Below are 23,223 nucleotides of genomic sequence, written 5' to 3'. Positions count from 1 at the left end.
TAAGCTGTGCCTGGGGTGGGAAGGGGCACAGACAGGCCCCGAGAGCGAGGCAGGGTCCCTAAGCTGTGCCTGGGGTGGGGCAGGGTCCCTAAGCTCTGCCTGGGATGAGAAGGGGCACGGCCAGCCCCGAGAGCGGGGCACTGTGGGATGAGTGAAACAAAAGGTTCTGCACACACGAGAACGTCCCGCCTTTGCTTCCCTGTCCTCTGCACGCCAGGGCTTGGCTGGCACTGCTCTCTCAGCTGCCATGGCCAGAGCTGAGGGCTGGCATCAGCTTTGTGTTTAAAGTTTGCAACTCCCCATGTCCCATTAATCCACCCTTTGCTCACAGGGCTGTCCTGGGTGCCCCCCTGTTGGATTTTCCTCAGGAGCAGCAAAGCTCCCGAAGTCCTCTCTACACAGGCCAAAAGTGAGATGATGTTTGTTTGGTATTAAATTACAGGTATTGCTTCCCTAGGCACCTACTGAAGCTTAATTCTAATTAATCTGACAGTACAGTTCCTATTGTTCAGACAACTCTACTTTTCCTGCATACATACTTACATACATACATTTTGTGCCTTTTGATCACTTGGCTACCATTGCTTTGTTCTCTCAAAAGCAGAGACTCTTTTATCAATGTGTAAATGCTGTTCAGTTAGCAGCAAAGTGGAATATTAGATATGCCATGAATAAAATATTTTATTTAACAGCTTCACTGAAAAATATTTAGGTGAATAGGAAAATTGAGGGGGCGGTGTTTAAAATAATTTAAAACTATATTTGCTTAAAGTATTTAATTTTGAAATTAAAATTTGAGATATTTAATTTAAAAGGAACTGATCAAAACTATTTTGCATCAAATATATCCATGTTGGATATATTTTCCTTTCATCTTACGAGAAGTAGCATAAATGCTCAAACCGGGATAACTCCAGAATAATTCCACTTTATTGGTGCTATCCCAGTTTTACTGAAAATACAGAGTTCTCTCTTCCCCCTTCTTTTCTTTTTTTGTATTGCTGTTTTCCCATGGTTGTATTGCCATTTTTCCATGTAAGAGCTTTCATGTAATGACATGTGATGGAAAAGAAAAACGTAAGTTTATGAACTTGCAGATTTCCCTTTTTTCCCCCATTGCAAGATTTGGGGATTGGGTCTTTTTGTGGACAGCTGTCCCCAGTTCCAGTGTTTAACTGGTTCCCAGTAGCAGCTGTGTCCCTTCCTGATGGGCTCTAATTGTCATTTAACTTGGGCAGGGGATGACACCTCTGTCTGCAGAAGTCCTGGCTCTCAAACCACCCCAAATTCAGCCCCTGAGCCACCAAAAACTTCCCTGGGGACCTTCACAGCCACACTGAGTGTCCCCAGCTGGGACTTCACCCCTCGGTGGCAATGGAACACAGCCCCAGGCACCTGTGACCTTCCAGAGGAGATCTGGGATCAGCCAGAGCCCGGGAGCACCAGGAAAGTGCTGGAAAGGCTGGAGGCATCCTCCGGTGGCTCCCACAGTGCCCACACTGCCCGTGGCTCTGGCCTCCCTCCCTGAGTGCCCAGCCACGGCAGACAGCCGGGGATTTGGCCTCAGGGACAAGGTCAGGGACACCCCAATGGGACAGCAGGGAGCCCCTGAACTTTGGGGTCCTCCTCTTTGGAGCCCTCCAAAGGAAATCTTCCGGACAAGTGAAGGCGCTGACTTCTGTTACCGTGGGTGAGGCAGAGGAGCAACCCAGGAGCCCTGCGAGTCCCTGAGCTGCTGTGGCACCGAGCAGGGACCCTGCAGCCGCTGCTGGAGCCTCAGCAGGAGTGGAAGGAAAGGTTTCCATGGGGAAATGGGGCCCTCAGCAGGAGTGGGATGGAAGGTTTCCATGAGGAACTGGGTCCAGCAGCGCCGTGCTCTGCTGTGAGGCCACGGCTTCCCTGGCACACTGAGGGGTTTGCACTCAGGAAGAGCTGGGCTCTTTGCCCTCTGCAGCTGCCAGCAGCACCTTGGTTCCTCTGATTTCAAGACTAAATCTATTCATGGTCAGTTTATACTAACTGTGCAAAGAACCGTAAAGAGATTTTTTTGGTTCTGCTCTGTGGTTGGGCCAAATACAAAATAACAGGTTGGGAAGAGAAGTTAAATTCCAAAAAGGGGTTTTTATGTTGTTAGTGGTAAGGATCATTGTAGGAATTCATTTCTCCTTGTTTCCTGGATCATTTAAAGGGGAGAGAACATTTGTTAAACAACCCAAGACCTCATCTGACGCACAAGTGCTGCATCCCTTATGAAACAGAGGCAGATCTGTGCTCTATTATTTTCTCTCCTTAAAATTAGATTATAACAGATGCCATCCCCTCCCTGTGCAGTTCAGTGCCAGCAAGTTTCTAATCACTTAGATAAGTATGGTGTCCTCACTTTTGGGCTCAATGTTAAAATTCCTGTATTTTGCAGTAGTTACATTGAACACGTTCCCAGTTGTGGATTAGGACCCAGATGCAGAACTTCCCAGTTTTCTGGTTTGTTCCAGTATCACCACTAAACTATAAATTCAAATTCTGCTTTGATCTACCTAAAAGATGGGAACTCCAGTACGTAAGCTGGTTGTAATCTGGCTCTTGTGGTTATTGCACAGGATCCATGACAGGAACATGTGCTTTATTGGGGGTGTTAGGTATTCTGCAGATTCAGGTTTTTCCTAAATGTAATTTTCAATTTATCGCAGTCATCCTTCAGTAAAAAAATACATTTAATGCATATGAAATGGCAGCTTTGAACTTCCAGCATGTTTTCCTTGCTAAAATTGGGAAGTCACTTGTGTGACTGCAGCCCCAGAGTGTCTTTTCTTCCCTTTTTAATGAAAGTTTTTCTCTTTAATGGCTTCATGGCCAGGGATGTTTTAGACAAGGTCTGGGGCTGTTGAGCATGAACCTCTCTGGCCTGCTGAACTCTACCACCAATGGATTAATTAATACAGAGCAACAGTGACTCCAAGCTTTGCTTATTTCCCAGGAAATTTCCTTCCTATTCCATGCATTTCAATGCCACTTTTGACTTTCTCACTCAGATAACAACATGTATTGACAACCAAGCTGCTGTTTCAGCAAAGCATTTCCCTTTGAAGTATGTGCTGGTTTTTTTTACAAGTTATTTTTTCATATTTGCAATGACAAAAGTGAACCCGGGGCTACTCCTTGATTTTTGTTTTCCAGGGTTTATTATTATATTTACAGTTCCCTGTAAGAAGACACAACCCTTTTCCCAGTAAGAGTTCTAATTCCTTCCTATGTTTCAAATACTAACGACCCATGCACCCATCTGGAAAGGGGGAAGATAATCAATGATGAAGGAGATACCTCTGGGGGCTGAAGCAGATGAATAGAAAACTCAAATCATTATAAATATTACCATACTACACTTTGGTACAACTGAAAAAAAAAAAAAAAAAAACCCAAACCCCTTCAAAGAAAATATTTAATGTTCCCTAAGTCAAATAAAATTCACAAACAATATAAGAGGAAATTAACCACATGGGGTTTTTTATAGCTGTAAAAAATAATAAGACTACTTGGCTGCATTGCACATAGGCAATAAAATGAGATTCATTCCGATCCCTTTTTCCGGGAGCCTCCTTGCAGGCTGTAAGCAAGAAATGTCCACTGTGCTTTACAAAGGACGACGACTAGAAAAAATCAATGCAAACAAACATCCCTTTCTTTTCTGATTTACCATTTATCATGAGAGATGACAAACAAATGAAGTCTCCTCTGAGTCTGAGCGCAGTTGGATTAGCATTTCGCTAGTACCAGGCAGTATACAAAAACAGCCATCGTGTGTGACACCTCCGACACCTACAGGGAGCTGTTTTAGGGGCACATCCTGGTTTGTGGTGAAACAGGATTAACTCAGCCAGCCTCTTGTACCTGCTCTCTGATATCAGGTTATCATCTCAGTACCTCCAGGGTTGGACTGTCTTGTTCCTATTGCTGACTGGACTGACTGCTCCACCATCCATAAACAGAAGGCATAAAGGTGATTACAAACATAAGAAAGTAGTTTTACATATTGTCTTGCAGTCTTTCCATATAGTCCCTAAGTTCCTTGGAATCACCAAGATTCATATCTTGGCATACCCATTTAATATTATCATCACTGTCAAATAGAATTGAGTTGGTGTAGGGGCCTCCATCCTCTGGCAGTATTGTTGTATATGAAGTGAACTTTACTCGCTTCTGCTTTGGCCCAGAAGGATTTATAGGTTCACTTTTAACTTCTTTTTCACAAAGGTACTCAGAAGATCTGAGGATATGATTATGAAGAGTCTTCTGAGAGCTCCCATTAAGGAGAAAGTTGCTTTCTTCAAACTGCATCCCTCTGTCAATCATAGTAGTGCACTCCTCTGACGGGAGCGAAATGTCCACTGGGTTTTCCAGCAGCTCCACCTCATTTCCAAGCCAGACCCAGTCATGGGAATGGGGGATGTTGCCTTGCTCACTCACAGCAAACCTTTTGTGCCTGTACTTCCAAGCAAATGCCACACAGTTAATCAAAAAGACCAAGATTGCCAAGCAGAAAACACAGAGCAGCGCGTACATGCCAATCTCCAGGTCTGTCAATCCTCTGGAAGTCAATGAGAGATCACTGGGATTGTTTTCTCCTGGTATTTCTACTTGTGTAGGGAAACCTGTGAAGGCAGTTGGGTTATTTTGGAGCTGGCCATCCTCCAGGGACTCCTGATCAATGGGAGATGTGAAAGTTGTGCTTTTGTTTGCATTGTCCTCAGGACCGGACATGTCCTCATGGTTTTTGGACCAGTCTTGTGCTGTCCTCTCTTGTTCTGCAACTTTCTCTATAGAATTGCTTGCATGGCTTTTGAAATCTTTCTCCATGTCATCGATGTCGTTGGTGCTCCCTTTTTGGTCCGAATCTTTTTGACCAAACTTCACTTTGACGTTTCCTTTCCCGACAGCCAGGACGCTCTTCCGCTTGGTCTTCTGGCAGGGCTCACTGATGACCATCTCAATTTTAATCAGAGGCCCCTGCCCGTCCCCTTCCGCCACCACGACAGGCCAGAGCGACTGAAGGTTCTGGTGTGACGACACCACCATCTCATCCAGGGAGGTGATGGAGATGGAGAAGTCCTTGGAGTCGTAGATATCTAACGGCGTCACCGACCCGTCGCTGAACAAAATCCAAGCACTCACCACGGCCTCCTGGTGGGGAGAAGATGAGGGGAAAAAAAGGTGTGAGAGAGAGAGAGCACAGATCAGACACTCTGTTGTTAAAGTCTGGGAAAAAATACAGAGTTTAACTTTGGGGTTTTCTGAAGAAAATGTAAATGCCTACTCTGCTTCTCATTTTCTTGCAGGCTTGTGTTCTCTAGACCACTGAGGCATTCACCTCATCTTCAGGAACTATCAAAGAAACACTTCATGTAAATTTAATAGAAGTGCTGGAAAAAACAATTGACAGTTCTTTTTTCTCAGTCTGAAGTGAGAAGCCTCTTTTGAATGCCAGAGCCTCATGATGAAAATAATCATATTTCCAACATCACAGTCAATTAGGTTTATAAAGGACCTATAATGGGGAATTTCTCTAATGCTGCAGTTCCAGTGCCTTACGTAATACAGGGAGCAGAGCTGGAATGTGTTGGGCCAATGAGCCCATCCAGCCCATGGAACAAACTGGGACGAGAACAAATCTCAATGCAATACTTTATGTCTTCTGTCATGCTTTCAAATATGCAGGACTTGAGATACGCAAAAGTGATCGTGGTCTTTCCTGGGAACTACAGGAACACTCATAAAACCCACCATTTTTAAGGATGTTTTGACCAAACCAATTTGTCTTCTTTCTGCAAATTGCTAGGGCAAAAAATATAGTTACACTTTCTGCACTGATGTAGAACCTCAGTTCTATAAAATTTATTAAAAATAGGCATGGAATTCGTTCTGTGGTCTCGTTAAAAGCTATTTAATTCCTCGGATTATATGGTTCAAAGTAAGCACAAACTGATCAGTTTTCAGCAACGCAGGTCATGAAAACTTCTGTACCTGCAGCCAGAGGTCATTTTGGCTGAGCTGACTTTGTGAGACAATTAAGGCATGGGATTCCCAGCTGTGCCTGCACATCTAGGCTGTGTTTTCCCCCAGAAGAAGTGTCTTTTGCGGCACATCCATGCTTTCCTTGGCACTGTGCATTCCCAGACATGTCCATCCCTTTCCCTGTGCTGTGCAGATCTCCAAAGCAGCTCTGGAGAGTTTAATGGTCATTGTGAAGGCGTGTTGGCACCGTGGGGTTGGTGAGGAAGATGAACAGCCTTTACTCCGAGAAGTGACTGCTTTTCACAGCCATACATTCATTATATCTGCTGCCAAAAATTTACAGCAAATTCCTCTGACAAAGCAGAGCAAACACATTGATTAATTTGCTCTGTTATTTTGGAGCATACCTGTTTGGGACTATGCAGGATGTCGTAGGCAGAGGTGGTGGAAACGATGGCTCTCTTATTTCCTTTGCTGCTTTGTAAGGACACAGACAAGCCTGACACCAGCTGCACTCCCAGGTCTGTAATGGTCACACGGTCATCCAGAACTATCACTGTCTTCTCTGCCAGGATGGAATCCGAGAGAGGGGACAGAACCTGGGAAGAGAAAGGAAACACCTTGCATGAAACAGCAAGGAATTGTTCCTTGAACAGAAAAGCAAGGTTAGCCCCTAACCAGCACACCAGATTAATCCTGGGTTTGTCACGTCCATGTCTAAGCCAGAACTGATGTTTCCCCCGAGACATTGCACACATTTGCTGCTAAATCACTTTATCTAAAAAAAAAATTTAATAAAACAACAAATCACTTCAAAATTGCAGCTTCATCTGAACAAAATATATATAATATAGAATAAATTAAATGGATTTCTTTTTTTAAAAAAGAGTCATTTTTGTGGGGTCTGTAAAACTCCCTGGGAGTGCAGTGCAGCACAGGACAGAGTGTGAGACACTGATTAACACTGGAACTCAGTGAGGGGATAAATAAGTGTACAAAGCCTGGCTGATAGGAACTTGGCCTGTTGCCTTCCTAGGGACAGAGGACCTGAATGAAATGAAAGTGAGACTTGCAAAAGAACTTTGAAAATCCCACTGGGTGCCTGCCTGCATTTTTCAATGCCAAAACCCTCCTGCCAGTTGCTCTAAGACCTTGTTTCCAGCATGCTCAGAAAGAGAGAGTCATCTTTATACTGGTGACAGAAACAGCTGGTTCGAGCCCAAAATACTTGAGGTGTGATTTGTCTAAACCTGCAGCACAGTTCCCTGCACTGGAGCTTCCTGCTCGGTTAGAGTCTCTGGAGAGAAAGAGACATTTTGAGGGCAGAAATCCCTTGACCTGTCTATCCCATTTATTTTAGGTTGAAGGGAGTAGAGCCCTAAAATCTCTGGGGTTTTGTGTTGACTCCAGAGGGTGACTGGAGCATTACAGTGTTTGCAGCCCCTGAGAAGAGCCCCAATGCTTGCATTCCTTTATTTTGATTAAGGAAGGTGCATGAAGTTGGACAGAGTGAGGTGGGGAACATGAACGCTCCCTGAAAGGAGTCCGAAGATTACTTTTATGTCCATGGTTTGTGACCAATTTTGGGAACTTAAAGGGACTAATTTTTCAAAGCTGTTTAAGCATATAAAGATGAACGTAGATATTTGGTGCAATTTCCCAACATTTATGCTGTTATGGCCCCACTGAAGTTAAAAGGAGCTGGCTCTGTGCCTTGTGTCACCTCTTTCACCAGCCAGGAAAATCTCACTGTGTTCCAGTCACACTAAGATGGATAAATCCCTTCAAAAGCTTCACCTAAGGGTATTTTATGGAAGTGACAAATAGCCACAATGAAAACCCATTCAAACTTCCTTTTATGTTTAGCATGCCCGTTTTTTTTTCAGCTTTTTTTTTTTTTCTGAGATCAATGAATTTTCTAAGCTGACCACAAGCCATGATCAGGCCCCCGTGTGTGCACCCTGAGCTCTCTCTGGGGGGCTGCAGAGGGCCCTGGGCTGTACCTGCACCGTGGTGATGCCTTGCTCACGACCAGCCAGGACTCGACCCTCTTGCAGCTTGGCAATCCTGGGTTCTTCCACCTTCATGAAATCAGCCACGAGGTCGGTGATGTCGAACTGCCACTCCGAGCCCAGCATGTAGGTCAGCTGGCCCCCAAACTCCGAGGACTCAGCCACAAACTGCGTGAGGACTCTCACCGTGGCGTGCTGGTACTGCAGGGTGCAACCTTTGCCTTTCTTCTCGTCATCTTCTTCATCCTCACTGTCACGGGTGGGCCTGTGAACACGTCCAGCTGTGTTACCTGCAGGGCCCTGATCCTCCACAGCCCTGCAGGGCTTCAGCTGCACCTCATTTTCCATGAGATAAATGTCATCACCTGCTGCTGGGTGAGACAGGAGACCAGGCTTTGGATGGGCAGGTTACTAAATCTTGGGGAGATGCTTGTGCAGCTTTTTGGTGCTGTGCAATTTAAAAGCTACTGTCACTTCTTCTAGTAAATCCTTTGTTTGTGTGGCACCTCCCAGCAACTTGAAAATCTGTCTGTCATTGCTGGGATCTCAGTGGAGCCACTGCCTGTTCTCCAGGCAGCAGTGAAATTGTGCAGAGGGCTCAGGAAAGCAGTGAAATGTTTATGAGAGGGCAGCTGTGGAACAAAGCCCTGTAGCAGCTCCTCAGGGGTGGGAGAAGGTGTTTACATCCTTTCCTCCACCTTTGCCCCTAACATTCGTATCGCTGTGCTCATCCCTTCAAATCTCCTCAAACACCCCTGGCATTCCCTGCTGAGGCAGAGCTGCCCCACCTCATCCCCATCCCCATCCCCATCCCCATCCCTGCTGGGGTTCATTGAGTCCTCTGCTTTTGAGAAATATACCTTGATTTCACCTTAAATCCCACACAGTTCATGCACTGTCTGCTGTGTTTAGTCATGCACTGACCTCAGGTGGCTTCCCAAAAACCAAATCAGGCACTCAGGCTCCCATTCAGGGCATGGGTCACTCAGATTACACACTTCAGAAACACCTGCAGCATCACACACACTCCTTCAACATTTTCTATCTGTCCCTCTTTCAAAATATAACCTGTGAAATAAAACAGCTTTCCCTAAAGCTCGGAGAAGGCATCACAGTGATTTGTACATGATGGCAGCACTGTCACACCTCACAGAGTTTTGTCTGCTTAAAGACCCAGTTTACCACCACTATTAATTTTTTTTTGCTCTTGTTCTTTGCCTGGGACAAACACATGGATCCTCTTATCTCTTCCAAGTCAGGTATTAAGCACTAGGTGGTCACACTTTTACTCATTATGCCCCCATGCTGTGGACTCATTGCTCAGAAATAATTTGCCTCCCTCCTTTATTTATTGAGCCTGAAGCCACCTCTATATCAAGGGTGGGAAATACAGGGTAAGTCTCTTATTTTTCAAAGTATTGTGGGAGGTATTTTTGTGGTTACTGTGTTCCTTTATCGTCTCCTTTGAAATAGCAGCTATGAAAAACTATTATAAAACAGAATTGCTTCTGTTATAAATTGTTTTATGACAAAGGTGGCAGCCAGTAAGCTGAAAACACATCTAAGAAAAACCCTTTTGCTCTTCAAAGTGATTGAAAGTCCCAATGTTACAGAACCTAATCCACTGGAAATACATTTTCAATGCATCACTTGGTAGCTGAATATTTATATTCAGCATCAAGTAAATGGTCTTTGGTACCTTTTGGTTTTGTGTGTGTAAAACAAGTGTCCATCATTACTTGCTGAATGAAACATCATTGAATAACAATGGAATTGTTAGGGAAAAAGACAAGGCTACCAAAACAGGATTTAGATTTCCCAAATAAATTTGAGTAGCTGGGTATTTCAGGGAAACTTTCAGTTGTTCTCTCTTTGCCAACACTGGTGTCAGTCTGAAGTCAGCTCATAGTTGGCAAAACAGCCCCAAGGAAAGTTCTAGAAGGGGGAATATTCACAGAGCTTCTGTGGCCCATATCCATCTATGCTGTAAAAGAATTCATGAACTCCTTAACATTCCCACTTTGAATTTGTTCCTGCATTCTGACCCTCTTCAACTCAGCTAAGCCACAATCCAGCCCTGAACAATCTCAGACTTTGGGAAAACCAAGTTCAGCTCAGAGATTTTGGGATTTGGACCCTCTTAATTATCCAGATAGTAACATTAAAGCCTGTGCAGAATTGGAGAAAAATGTGCCAAAGCTGCTCAGCTAAGGAGCACTTGTGGGATTTGGGGCAAAAGAGCACAGAACTGACGGGAACCAGTCCTGTTACGGGAAAGAGACCCAGAACCAGTGTTCTGTGCCTTGCAGGAAATGTCCACATATCCATTCCCACCAGCATCATTTTGCACAACTCCCTTTCTGCTCCTGTTACACAAGCTGCTGTTTGTCCCTGCCCAGGGCAGGGGTTGGAACAAGATGATATTTAAGGTCTCTTTCAGCTCAAACCAGTCTGTGATTCAATGTTTTATTCAGATCCAATGGGTTGCTGTTATATTTATTTATGTGCTTGTTTATTTCTACTTTCACTGTTTAAAACTTTACACCACTGGATTGTCCAGGAGCAAATCTATTCAAAACAACTGGAGGGAATCATTTTTCAGCCCCAGCTCATAAATATGACCTGTGGAAAGAATGACCAAAGGGAAGAATTGTTGCACAGAGGAACAGAGGGAGCACTCCAGCCCTTATCTCCAGGACTGTGTGGGCAGCCAGCATTTACCACAAAAAAAAAGATGATTCAAGTCTAACCCTTTCCTCGGGGTATCTTTAACAAACAAATGCAAAGGCTCAATTTCAGCACAAAAACATTTAGAGATGTTTATATACTTCTCCTCAGGAATATGTTTTCTATGGCAAACAAATGGGGAGCATCAGAAAAGCATCTCCAAACCACAGAATGAGCAAGGCACGTTCTTAGTGCAGAGGACAGGGAGGTGTCTGAATTTTCAGCACAAACTTTGCAAGTCTGCTTTACCAAGTACCAGCTCAGGTTCTTTCTCTTTTTTTGAACAAAGGATATAATTTTCCACTCTAAAGCCACAAAACCAAGATTTAGGCAGTAAGTCAGTGTTTTGTCTCCGTGCGTGCAACAAAATGTTTGAGATCCAGTGAATTGCACAGTTCCCTTTAAACTCCTCATTACAGTGTTTTCAGTAAGCTTAAAATCCTTCCTTAAGCAGGGAGCTCATTTTCTGTGTAAGACCAGTCCTGGTGAATATAAGCTGTTGCTGCATATTGTGCTTTTCTCCCTTGGTCATCTCTGAAAATCTCTCCGAATCCTTCTTACCCTATTTCTTGCTGCTTGGCAAACTTGCTTGGAAGGTTTTTGCTTTTCTGGAGCGAGCCAAGGTTGCCAGAATTACATTTAATTTACATTTCACAGAGAGAAAGGCTTTGCCAGAGAGCTGAGTTAAACCAGCAGCCCTGTTCCAAGGGTGCCTGCGAGCACTGATCTAATCAGTGATCTGTCAGCTCGACATTACAGACATTGTCTCTGAGCAGTTGAAGTGTGTCTCTTTTAATTTGCACCCCTCTCAAACCAGGCATCAGTTCTTGGGCCAGATGCTAATTTTCTGTTTAAAAAAACACCCTAAAGAAATCAGTTTTGCTGGGTTTGAATTTGAAATACTCATTACAAAGAGTTGTATATTTAAAAAACATTTGCAACACCCTAATTGAAAAAAAAAAAAATCTCTTTCAGATACAAATTACAAACCACTAGAAGTTGATTTAGTGGAAGCTACAGAAAGAAGCTGCACATAACTCCACTCATAGTTCAAGAAGAAATGTAATTGGGTACTCTTTCAGATCTTGAAAATACAGCCTACCTATTAACAAAAATCTCCCAGGCCTTATCTCCATAGGACATTAAAGTCAATTAACTAAAGGAGCAAATTTACAGCATGTTCAGGCTTTGTGTAGATGCTGTTACCCACAAATGGAATGGTTTGAATCCAGTGTCACTTAATTTGCCCTAAAGTGCAGCTTTACTTCTGAGGGGCAGCACTCACACAGGGTTTAACTAAAGCAGTTTATTTTGTCCTGCTTTTAACTCAGGCCAACTTTCCTGCTTTTGTCTCCAGAATTGGACAGGACCAGAGCAAAGCTGGTCAAAGCTCTAGGCCTGAAGTGAAGCCCCTGCTGGTGGTGTTGGGAGCCTCCTGAAAACAATGTCCTATCCCAGCTGCAAATATTTACTGAAATTAAATTTCCAGCTTGTCCTCTGAGATTTTAGCCATGCAATTCCTATTAATGCAAGCTGAAGCCACTCATCCCATGTAAATATGTGTGCACAGAGCTGGTGCAGGAACCTCAAGAAGAAGGTAATTATTTTGCAGATGCACGAGGAATAGAAATAAATGTTCTTGTTAGACTAGCAGGGTCTGCCTGGACCTCTTCTACACTCTAATATTTGACTTTAATTTAAATATACACCTATTGTTTGCTGAGGCTGTGGGTTTGTGCAGCCCGTGCTGGCTCAGGCACCACGTTCCCTGCCTCAGGCAGGAGATGATCGTGGAGCTGAATTTCACCTGCCAGGGGGGCTCTTCCTATCTGCAGCAGCGCTCACCAGAGATCAAGTTCTCCTCTTGATAACATTAAAGATTTGCCATACATTTTCAGGCTGATCTGGTAAATTGTATTGCTGCTCTTACACAGGGGAGATGAATTGGGTTTTTTTCCAGTTTCTGGCATAAAACCAGCCTGTCTTTTCCTTTCTGTTCTCTAACAGGTTCCTGCTCTTGCAGCTCTTCAGACCAGCTAAAAACCAACACGGTTCGAACTGTGCATTTAGGGCATTTGTAAAGGTTTTGTAAAGACCCTGGGTTTTCCATTGCTTTGTGGAAATTATTCAAGAAGTCAGATAAGCAAACACGTCTGTAATCACATGTATTTTACAATTACAAGCATGGCAGGGTTTATAGGGAGAAGCAAGGCATTTTATTGGATCAACAACCATCACTGGAAGGAACAGATGTGATTTGGGGCATATAAATTCTTTTTCAGGTCTGAAAGAGCAGCTATATTCAGAGGAAGAACAGCCATGCTGATGCACTGGTTTCACAAACGTTTCTTTCGTTAACAGCACTAATAAAACCATTTAAAAGATTATTGTAAACCCAGTTCTATTTTGCCATCTGGCTCAGCCCCTCAGACAACTGAACCAGCACAGCCACACTGTGGGTGTGGGAATGAGGCCCTGGGGCAGCCAGAGGAGCTGAAAGAAAGTTTGGAGGTTGCTGAAGTGTCTCTGCACAATCCCCATAAAAATGCTCCAAAATTTTACCTGCTGTATGGTGATGAATAACTTTATAGCAATGTTTAGTTCCTGCTGAGAAGACAAGGAGTGGTGTGAGGGCACCAGCCCAAGAGGATGGGAGGAAAGTGGAAAATTGTTTTGCTTGTGGTGAGGTGAGCTATGAAGAAGCCACACTGCAATCCTGCCATGACCTGAGCAGTGACAGTTTCAGCTGATTTTGGGCTATGTCTGACTGAACCTGTTTAAGGCTGCCTAAGGCTGTTGTCAGGGACTTTGGAAAGAATCCTTGAGTTTCCTTCAAGGGCAGATATCAAAAGCCTCATGCAAATTGCCAATTCTGGCTCTTACATGAAGGTGAAGTTGAAACAACACAATGCTGTGGCTTCACAGCTGCTGGGAAATGCTTGGATTTGGGGTTTTTGCAAAGATAAAAGCACTCTGCTCGCTCTCTTTCAAACCTACATCTCCTGACTGCAGTCCAAATGTCTTGAGTGCTTCAGTTTATCACTCAAAAACTCATAAAAACTCTCCCATGTTTAGGATTTGGGGAAACACATGGAGATGGAGGTACAAGCAGATTAAAAAGTAAAGAGAAAAGTCATAATAATAAAAAAGAACCAAAATGAAAAGCCACTAAATCTCAGGTAAAAATCATCCAAATCTAAAAATAAAGGAAATGTAAAAACCTTATGTACAAAGTAAATGTCAGAGTGAGCACAACTAATGCTATCTCTGAACTATTGATTTAGAATAGCCCTGCAAAGTTAAAAAATCCTCATGAATGGTCAATAAAACAAGAGATCATTTATTTCCTGTTGAAATCTTTCCTGTTCTCATGGGCACGGAGCTACCAGGGGGATGGCACAGCATCCACACTTTCTGCCCCTCCTCCATGGAAAATGCCAGCAGTCCTGGCACAATCCAAGCAGCAGCAAATGCTTTGCACCAAAACTCTGTAAAGCCTGCCAGCTTGCAAGCAGAGCAGACTCTCAGACCATTCTCTTTATTTCAGCTGGCCAAATAAATCAGGAGACACCGGGGGTAAATTTCCAGCACTGCCTCTAATGGGTTTAACTTGAGGATGCCCACGACTGCTAAGCACGGCTGAATGTCTCAGTCACTGCAAAGTTTGCTCCTGCAATAAATACCAGCCTAATCCTGCAGCCGTATGCTCAGCAAAATCCCTGCTGCTTTTAGCAGGATCTGTGCCTCAGGGGTGGGACAGACAGGCAGAAGAAGGGAAGTTCAGTGAGGATTTAAGCAGTCAGCTTAAATCCTTTCATTCCTCACCTAGCACAGCTCTTCCTGCCACGAACAGCAACGCTGCCTCTGTCACTGAAGCAAACACACGGATTGCTCTTGCGCCAGATTCTCATCACCTCTTCTGTCATAGCCAAAAAAATATCCACATAATCAAGCAGTCAGTCATTCCCCTTCTCTGGAGCTCATTATCTGAGTATCCTGCAAACTGTGTCCCATTGCCCTTAGGTTTATGCCCTCATAAAGTGCTGGGTAATTCTCCTCCACTGTTGTCTCTCTGGGCTCCTTAGGCTCTTCAGTAGCTGAGATGTTCTCCTGGGCACTGGAGAGCTTTAGCTGGAACTGCCACAGTGTTCAGCACTCCACTTCCAGCTGCCAGCAAGGCTTTTTCACTGGGTTATAAATCTGAGCTGCTGTCATGCCTTTTCCCCGCTAATATTTTTCAACTTCGCCTGAAATCCACCAACACAGCAGCGTTCCTGGAAGTTCTTATCTTGCAAATTGTGCAAATGGTGGTTATTACAGAATGGGCATTTCCAGTAGGGAATGATGGGATCAGAGCTCAAAATCCCCACTCCCTTCCCCCTCCTTTTTTCCTGGTGGAACATGGCCTTCAGTAGGAGTGCAAGTTGTTTCTTAATTCAGAGCTGCTAAGTAATGCTGAAGCCAGGTGTGCTGTTCAGTGCATGTGCACAGACTGAACAACCACCCGAATTCATGGAATCACAGAAGGTTTGGGTTGGAAGAGACCTTGACTGGTGACCTACTCCAGCGCCGTGGCAGTGACACGGACCTGAACCCTTCCTTGGCCCTGTCATCTGTCACAGCAGACAGGAGCTGAGGGCTGGCAGTGCTCAATGTCTCTCACACACACACAGAGCTGTGTTACACCAACCAGACAGGTCCAGGTCCTTCTCCTCAGCTTTGCACATCGGAATGTGTGATACAACTTCCTGAGATTGTGTGGAATTGATTAATGCTCCGGGCAAAGCCACTGACTTTTAAACTGTACAGATCAGGACAAAATGCAGCGATTGTTGGATGTTTTAACAAAGGCTGAGGCAGGCTGTAAAGCTGATGGCAAACAGGAGAATTTAGATTCTGAGGAATGTTCTAAAAATGGCTGTGTTCTAAAAGCAGAGGCCCTGGCCACGTGTCTGGAGTGAGGCAATGCTGTGAACATACCTTTTGTTGGAGGTGACAGGAATCCTCCAGCCTTTGATCTGGCTGAGCTCTGTGTCAGAGATCTCAATCTGCAGCGGGAGCCTGGGAACCCAGACCGTCACTTCTAACTGGGTGGTAAAATGCTGATAAGTGAAGTTAACAATAGTATCCACTTTGCTTTTCATTTCCTTGCCATTAACGAAGATGGAGTCACAGCTGTCAGAAACCTTAAAAAAATTATAAAAAATTAGGAAATGAATAAAAGTTCCTGAGGAAGAACAAGGATGATACATCAGTCCTAAGACAACACTGAAAATGTAAGTCATGCATATTGCATTTCCAGTTTTCTAATTAGAAGCAAACAGTGATAAATGGACCCCAGGGAAAGAGTTCTGCTTTCCTCAAAGGATACTACTCAAACTACAAAAATAATTTAATGATGTTATATAACCTGTGTGAATCTTTTATACTAGGCAAATTAAACTCTTCATGAATCAAACTCCATGTGCATCAACGTTTATGTTTACAACTTGCTTAAAGAACCAGGGAAAAATGGGGCCATATGTTAGTAAGAAAAAGACTGACTCAGAACCATAAACCAGAATCCTTTCCCTTTTCCTTGAGCACTGTAATGCTGAAAGACAAAGATCCCCTTATGGCTCATGAGCAGAAGTGCAGCAGAAGCATTATTTTTTAGAACTTCTCAGTAATTGTTTTAACAAAATGTATTCATAGTTGCTTTGTGGCATCCCATGAAATCACAGCTAAAATGAGCATGTGGGCTGTGTACTACAACTCATCTGCCCTCTTGGGTTCAGGGATCTTCTGGCACGAGATCAAGGTCCTGAGCACAGATCTTACTTATATAAAACCACGATGTAGCAACTAATTTAATCTTCATTCTGGAAGACAGGACTCCCTCTCTGTCGTATTTTTGTGTTTATATATTTATACGATATATAAATATATCTCTGATATATTTATAAATACGTGTGTGCATACTTTTAGATTATATCCACAAACACACAGTCATGTGTAACATTCATGTGTACTGTTCATGTGTAACATTCATGTGTAACATGGATTACATACCTGAGTACCTGCAGGTGTACACGTATTTGAGCTAGTTACAATTTATCTACATACAGGTTTGCATTCTGCTTCGAAGAGAGAGAGGTGATCGTTTCCCACAGAGCCCATGTAGTGTGGTTTTAATCTTTTAAACCCACAGCTCATGGCATGTGGTTGTGTTCTTGAAATGCACTTTGTTCTCCTGTCAGGACTGGTCTGTGTCACGCTGTACAAGGCGCTGGGACCCAGATCCAGAGGGATCCTGGCTAAGCCCGTGTTTAAGTTCTGGTTTCCTGGAACTGCTGAAACACAGGTTGTTTTCCCTCTGCAAACTTACCTCAAATCTTTTCAGATATTAACAGGGATTAGGGGTTACTGAGCCAAGAAAAATTAGAGAAAATCTCTGGCAGATGCCTTGTTTTGCTCAAAAAGTACACACTATTCAGATATGAAGTAAAAGATCTGTCCTTCCACATTTGCCATTTTCAGGTCAGCTTCTCAGATCCTTCTCAGTCTACTGAAACTACAACAATTGCTGATTTACAGAGGGGCTAAGGCAGGTGGTGAGGGGTGGGGCAAAGGAAACTGAGTCACTCTTCTGCAGAGAATACTCCTCCACGTAAATGCCTAATGAGCACAAGAATATAAAAATATTAAATCTAGATAATCTGATAAAGACCTTAAAATGGACTTGAGGCTCAGGAGTACCACAAATGAGATGGTGCATACTTGGAATCTTTTTTTCCCTCCCTCATAATATGTTACTAGTGTCTCTGGAAAGTTTAAGCACATTAAGCAAGCCCATTAATTGAATGAGCAGTTGAGATTCTAAACCATAAAGCTTACATCTAGGGAGTTATGTGAGAATTAAGACAAGACAGAAATAATTAAGGAAACTCAAAGAGGGAGGGATAAACATCAAGGCCGGATCAGGGGAATAGCTAATATCTGACAAGACAGCAGCTAGTTTTTCAGATTCTCTTCTTGCTGCATCAAATGTTCCTGTCAGCAGGCAAGAAAGGTGCTAAATTAGGGAACTGAAAGACGGACATTAATTGTAGCTATAAAAATATCAGTCTAGGCTTACAAATTTCACAGATTTTATGTCTAGACAGAGACATCCAGTCATTTATATACTGACCAAAAGGTAAGTACAAAGCAGGATATATAACTATGCTATAGTTCACCTGGTGGTCTTGTGTATTGTTCAGAGCCCAGGATTCACTGAAGTGTATCTTCCAGAAAATAATCCAGCCTGGATAAGAAAACTTGAAGAGAGCCATTGTCGTTTCAGTTCTCTAGCTGGAATTTGGGTTTACTCTATTAGGTACAAGCATACCAGATAATGCAAAGGGAAATCCAGCTGAATCCCATGATAAAGTAGGACAGACTAAAGCTCACAGGAGGAAGCCTCTATTTCACTCACACATATTTAATTACTGCCGTTTCCTTCACTAACCTTACTACACTTGGTACTAGAAAGTAGATTTGGCTCATCGGAAGGAAATGAGAAACCTGTGCATGGACAGAAAATGTCCAGCACTCCTGTTTCACTTGGGACCCACTACAGACCCAGGACAAAGAACTGATTCCATCATGGGAGCTGTGATTCCATGCCAGCACCATGGGACACTGCTCTGAAGAGGGAATGAAACACCCGCTGAGCCTTGGGGACTCGGTGCCAGCTGTCCTCTCTGGCCAGTGGCCTGCAGCAATGTGCCCCTGCTCTTTCTCCCCTTTTAGTCCCCTCCATGCTTTTCCAGCCACACTCTGACTGTCAGAGCTGGCTGGCGATGCTGCTGGAAGGGCAGCTTGTCCAAGGGCTGCTGGGGTGTGGGGAGGGCCTGCCTGTTCCCAGCAGAGCATCCATGGGTTTGCCATGGGCAGAGCTGCCTTAGCAGGTGACTTAACACACAATTCTTTTGAGCTGCTGCTTCTGAGGGAACAAAGAGGGAAAAGACTCTTAAATCTCTCTTGCAAACACTACACAGTGAGAAGAATCAGCAAAAGCTTAGAATGCCACCCTCTCATCTAAAATGCACAGAGCCAGGCTGTTTAAAGCAGTCTGTCACCATCCATTGTCAGCTGCCTGACAGCACCAGAAAGTGCTGTTTGAGACAGTTTGCAGGGGAGCGGGCCAGCCACGATGTGCTCCCATATGCAGGTCAAGAGAAAGAGAGCTGCAATTAACCTCTCTGGGCTTTGAAGCAGGTGGTTGGCTCCAATCCCTACCAGTAATTGTAAAAAAGCACAATTTGCCCTGTAGAGTCTGTCACAGCCTCCTCATTTTAGGCTAATCCAGAACAGAAGTAGATAGCAGTTCAGGAGGAGTAACTGGGAAACCATTTGATGTTCAGATCACAAAGGTTTATGCACCCTTTGGGTGAGCAGGTAAAACAGAGGGAATATGAACTGACAGGAAAACAACCAGTGCTGCTTGTGGCTCATCTTTGCATGCAGGGTCAGTTCCCAAGCTCATACCTCACCCTTGACCTGCAAGTCAGCTTGTAAGAAGACCTCATGAGACAGGAGACAGTCACAGCCCTTGTGGCTGTTTACTGTTCGGGAGTTTTTTGGTCAGGTTGAAACCCTGCTTGGCACAACCATTTTTCTCCACACTTTTGTGGGGGGGGAGAGAGCAAGATGCTTCAGCAGAGACCCGGCCACAGGGGCATCCATCTCCTGCCAGCAGCTCTTCAGGGCGTTCCCAGCCTCCACCTCATCTCCAAGTTCATCTTTTTTCACCTTCAGCCAAACACTTCTCACTGATATTTACATACGCTGTGTATGGACATGGATAATGAATTATAAAGGAAAAACTCCTTCCCAAAGGAAGGAATTCTGGTTAATGCAGTGCAAAGCACCAGTGACTAAGCGGATGTAAGTGTGAGACCAAGCACAGTGCAAAGCTGTCTTGTGGCACTTTTCTTCTGTGGATTTTTGACACACAAACCCCAAAGGGATGGCGGTATTTCACAACCCATTTAAAGAAAACTGAGGCATACACGATGTGTATCAAAATTTGGTCTAACACAGCATCTTTTGAGCTGAAAGACACAGACATTTGGTTACCCAGTCAGGTCCCTGAGTGATTTAAATTTGAAGCTCAAATTCACCCTTGAAAAGAGGTCCTTGTTATACTTGCTGCCACAAGAGCCTTCACCAGCACTTCAGAAACACTGGATTTACAAGATGAGTTTTTTGCTTGGAGTCAAGATCTACTTGTCTTTAAAAATACCTGAGTTTAATGGGATGGGCGTGCAGCCCTCAGTGCTGTAACCCTGACTTGTCTCATTCCAGTGCCTGCCTGACAGAGCCATTTCTGATGCCCAGCCCAGGAGGCAGAGCCCAGAGCGGGTCTGGCTGCAGCCACCTGCATCCTCTGCACACCTGCCCACCCAGCAGGGCTCTGCGGAAACAGGGGCAGGAGTGACTGGCCTGGAAGCTGCGATGTTCAGGGCAGGGCAGGAGGAGCAGAGCACAGCGATGCTCTGCAGCCAAAGTGTGGGGATGCAAAGGGTCATTAGTGGCTGAGGCTATAAAGAGAACAACTGTGACAAGATTATGGAGACCAGTGCTGAGAGTGAATGGCTCCTTCTCATAATAATCTCACAGCTGTAATTTTGTGGTATTTCCTGAATGCTGCCTTTTCCACCTTTTCTGTGGCATTGTTCCTGACATTGTTGTTACCACATTAGGAAGGACTTGCTGAGCTACTTGCTTGCTCCTTCAAACCCTTTCACTGTGTTTATCTTTTGCCTCTTGCATCTTTTCATAAGGCTGTAGCATGGCTGGATCATATTTTTTTCTGGTTTGGATAATTTTCTATTTTATTTTTATTTTTGCTACATTTGCTTTAGAAGCACAGTCTCTGAAATCACTTTCTCAGCCTGAGTCTTAGTGTTTGAGTAATAGTTGAAGACAAAAATAAACATCATTCTTCCCACCCTTTTATTTCTCCCTCTGTCAAACAGCTGGTACCCCCATGCCTTCCCTGCTCCTGCCCCTTCTGCACCTGAAGATATTGCTGCAGTCTCTCCTAAACCAGCAAGGGGCAGAAGAATGTGCCTCATAAGAAATGCTGGGTTTATTTAAATTCAGAATGATGCCTGACAGCAGTCAGTCTAGGAACTGCCAGGCTTCTTGTTTTGGCTGCAGCTTGTGTTATGTCACGACATGACAATTAGCCAGTGCACAGGATTCGCCCATACTCCTGTGTCGAGTGATACAATCAGAGTTTTTCATTAGATTTTGTTACCCTTTTAAAGTTAAAGCTAATTGGCCACGTTTGAATTACAGTTCTGCCCACAGATGACAAACATATTGTCCCCTTTTGGGTGTGTGTGGCAGTGCCAGTGCACTGTCCCACCCTGTGCTGTTGTCACCTGCTGGGGCTCCTTGGGCTGAGCCCTGGGGCTCCTGTCCCACCTGCACGGGTGGCTCAGAGCGTGTGGGGCTCCCAGAGCCCACCAGGATCCAGCCAGGTGAGGGGCACCGTGTGCTGAGGAGGCATTGCCCTTGCCCTGGCACCTCTGCCCATGCCCCATGCCCCTCACACCGAGTCCTGGGTCCAGTGCCCCTCGCAAACTGTGAGGATCAAAGCCCTGGATGTGGCCTGCCAGGCCTCACAAGGATCTATTTCAGCCTCTTCCACAAGCACAGATTTTTCCATGCAGACAATTCTCACAATAGTTCTTCCTCCCCCTGCCCCAGCTCATCTTGTGCACTGGGGTCTGCAGATATTGTCTGCAAGCAATTTGAGGCAAATGGTAGATTAAGAATATATAGAGTAAAGGATAGCAAATGACAAGATGCTGGAATTTAAACTAATAAAACAAGAGGTTTTATTCCCTTTTAATCTTCCACATGTGCAGAATAGTCTTGGAAGTGTCATTTTTGAAACATCCTTTTCCCGTTAATTTGTTTTTATTGCCAAATCAGTTCTCCAAGTACTGTTCTCTGGAATAGCTGCTGTAGTTTCAGATAGAAGTGTTGGCTTTAGGAATCCCCTGAGATATATTCTAAGGTTTGTTTCCTACTTAGAAACAATAGCAAGAGTTTAAGTCGAGTATTCCCCATCCCATGTGTTCGATCTGTGTTTGTTTTTCATCTTATCATTGAATAATAACGTTACACAGAAACAGGATACAAACTGCCCGACTCAGTGCAGTCCAACAGCTACACTTACAAACAGGATTAGCCTGATTTCCCCCTCTCTACCACCAGCTTTCACTGGAGAAAAGGCAGAAAATGAGATATGTCAAGGTGAGCCTGAAGCAGTTCCAATGCTCTTCATCCTAAGTGGTCTTTAATTGCAACATCTACCAAGAATTAAATCACATACTTCACACTGAAACAAGAAATTTGGATGGAGGCAGGGGAGTTTGTTCAGCCCCGTCAGCACTGTGGTATCCTGTAAAAACTGGCTGGCCACATCATCTGTCACAGGAAGAGGGCTGTGTTTGGGTTGATTATTTCAGATACATCTGCTCTTTTTTTAATTACCCAAAGGCTTGATCTTAAAACTGCTGAAGTGAATCCAAACAAATCAAGTGGAGGATGATCCAGCATCAGAGGCCAGAGTTTCCCTGGTTAGCAGGCACTTCCAAAACTACACAATCAAACCCATTGGGAAGTCCAGGCCATTTTGAAATCCTCATTTTGTAATGGTCTTTCTTCCTAGCTTTATTGTTGTAAAGGACTAAAGCAGGAGATCCAAAACCCATTATCTGGACTCTGAGTGTCTCTCATTAGAGACAGAAGCACAGCCTGGCAACTGCTTGCCCTGACAGGAGTTAGGGGGAGCACACAGCCCAACACAGACCCAGTCTAAAGCCCCCAAAATAACCCCCATGGCTGCAGTGAGCTGCAGGAACATCACAGATACAGACAGTAACAACACCGTAACTGTGTGTGCCAGACAGGGCCTGTCCTGAAGAGCACTTCTGGCAGGGGTACAAAATCCAATCTGGGATTTACACTCAGGCCTCACTGTAACGAGGAGGAGTTAGAAGCAAGATTGAAAGGAAAATCCTTCATCCAGGAAAGCACAGATCTGGAAAACCAGATAATTTACTGAAGTGCTGCGTGTTCAAGAGACCAGAAAACCACGGTGGTCTGAGCAATGGGTTTGTGGAGGGGGAGCAGCAGTTACACAGAGCTCCATGCGGACGCTGCGGGACCGTCTGAGCAGCACAGGGTCACCGACACCTCGGCGTTGTGGTGAAGAAGCCGCAGCTCCTTTTCTCCGTGGGTCACTGTTTCACACAGCTGAGGAAAAGAAGCAGGAAACTGAGGGAGGAGGGAGATGAGCCCAGGTATAGCTGGTGATGATGTGAATGGGTGTTAAAGTTTTAGAGCAGTTTAAGCATTTAACCCCCACTGAGACGCACTGAACTAGAGGGAAGGACAGCATGGCAGGCATTAACATTTTGGTTTAACAATGCAG

General features: G+C 44.4%; 1 protein-coding gene across 2 annotated transcripts in view; it reads right to left on the bottom strand.

The window, feature by feature from the left end:
* Positions 1–1,004: 1,004 nt before the first annotated feature.
* Positions 1,005–23,223, bottom strand: part of TMEM132B (transmembrane protein 132B) — a 219,920-nt gene continuing 197,701 nt past the window's right edge. For both annotated transcript variants that reach the window (XM_042034899.1, XM_042034900.1), the window contains exons 6-9: positions 15,726–15,931; positions 8,010–8,283; positions 6,414–6,605; positions 1,005–5,175 (exon numbers count right to left, since the gene is read on the bottom strand). In XM_042034899.1, the coding sequence (XP_041890833.1) occupies positions 4,021–5,175; positions 6,414–6,605; positions 8,010–8,283; positions 15,726–15,931 (1,827 nt within the window). In that variant the 3' untranslated portion in view covers positions 1,005–4,020. The remainder of the gene's footprint in view (positions 5,176–6,413; positions 6,606–8,009; positions 8,284–15,725; positions 15,932–23,223) is intronic.

The sequence above is a fragment of the Corvus kubaryi genome, unplaced genomic scaffold (assembly GCF_017639235.1).
Source record: "Corvus kubaryi isolate FWS band 111438036 unplaced genomic scaffold, C.kubaryi_AGA036_p1.0 37382, whole genome shotgun sequence".
Taxonomy (NCBI): Eukaryota; Metazoa; Chordata; class Aves; order Passeriformes; family Corvidae; genus Corvus; species Corvus kubaryi.
This window is presented reverse-complemented; position numbering and strand designations above follow the sequence as displayed.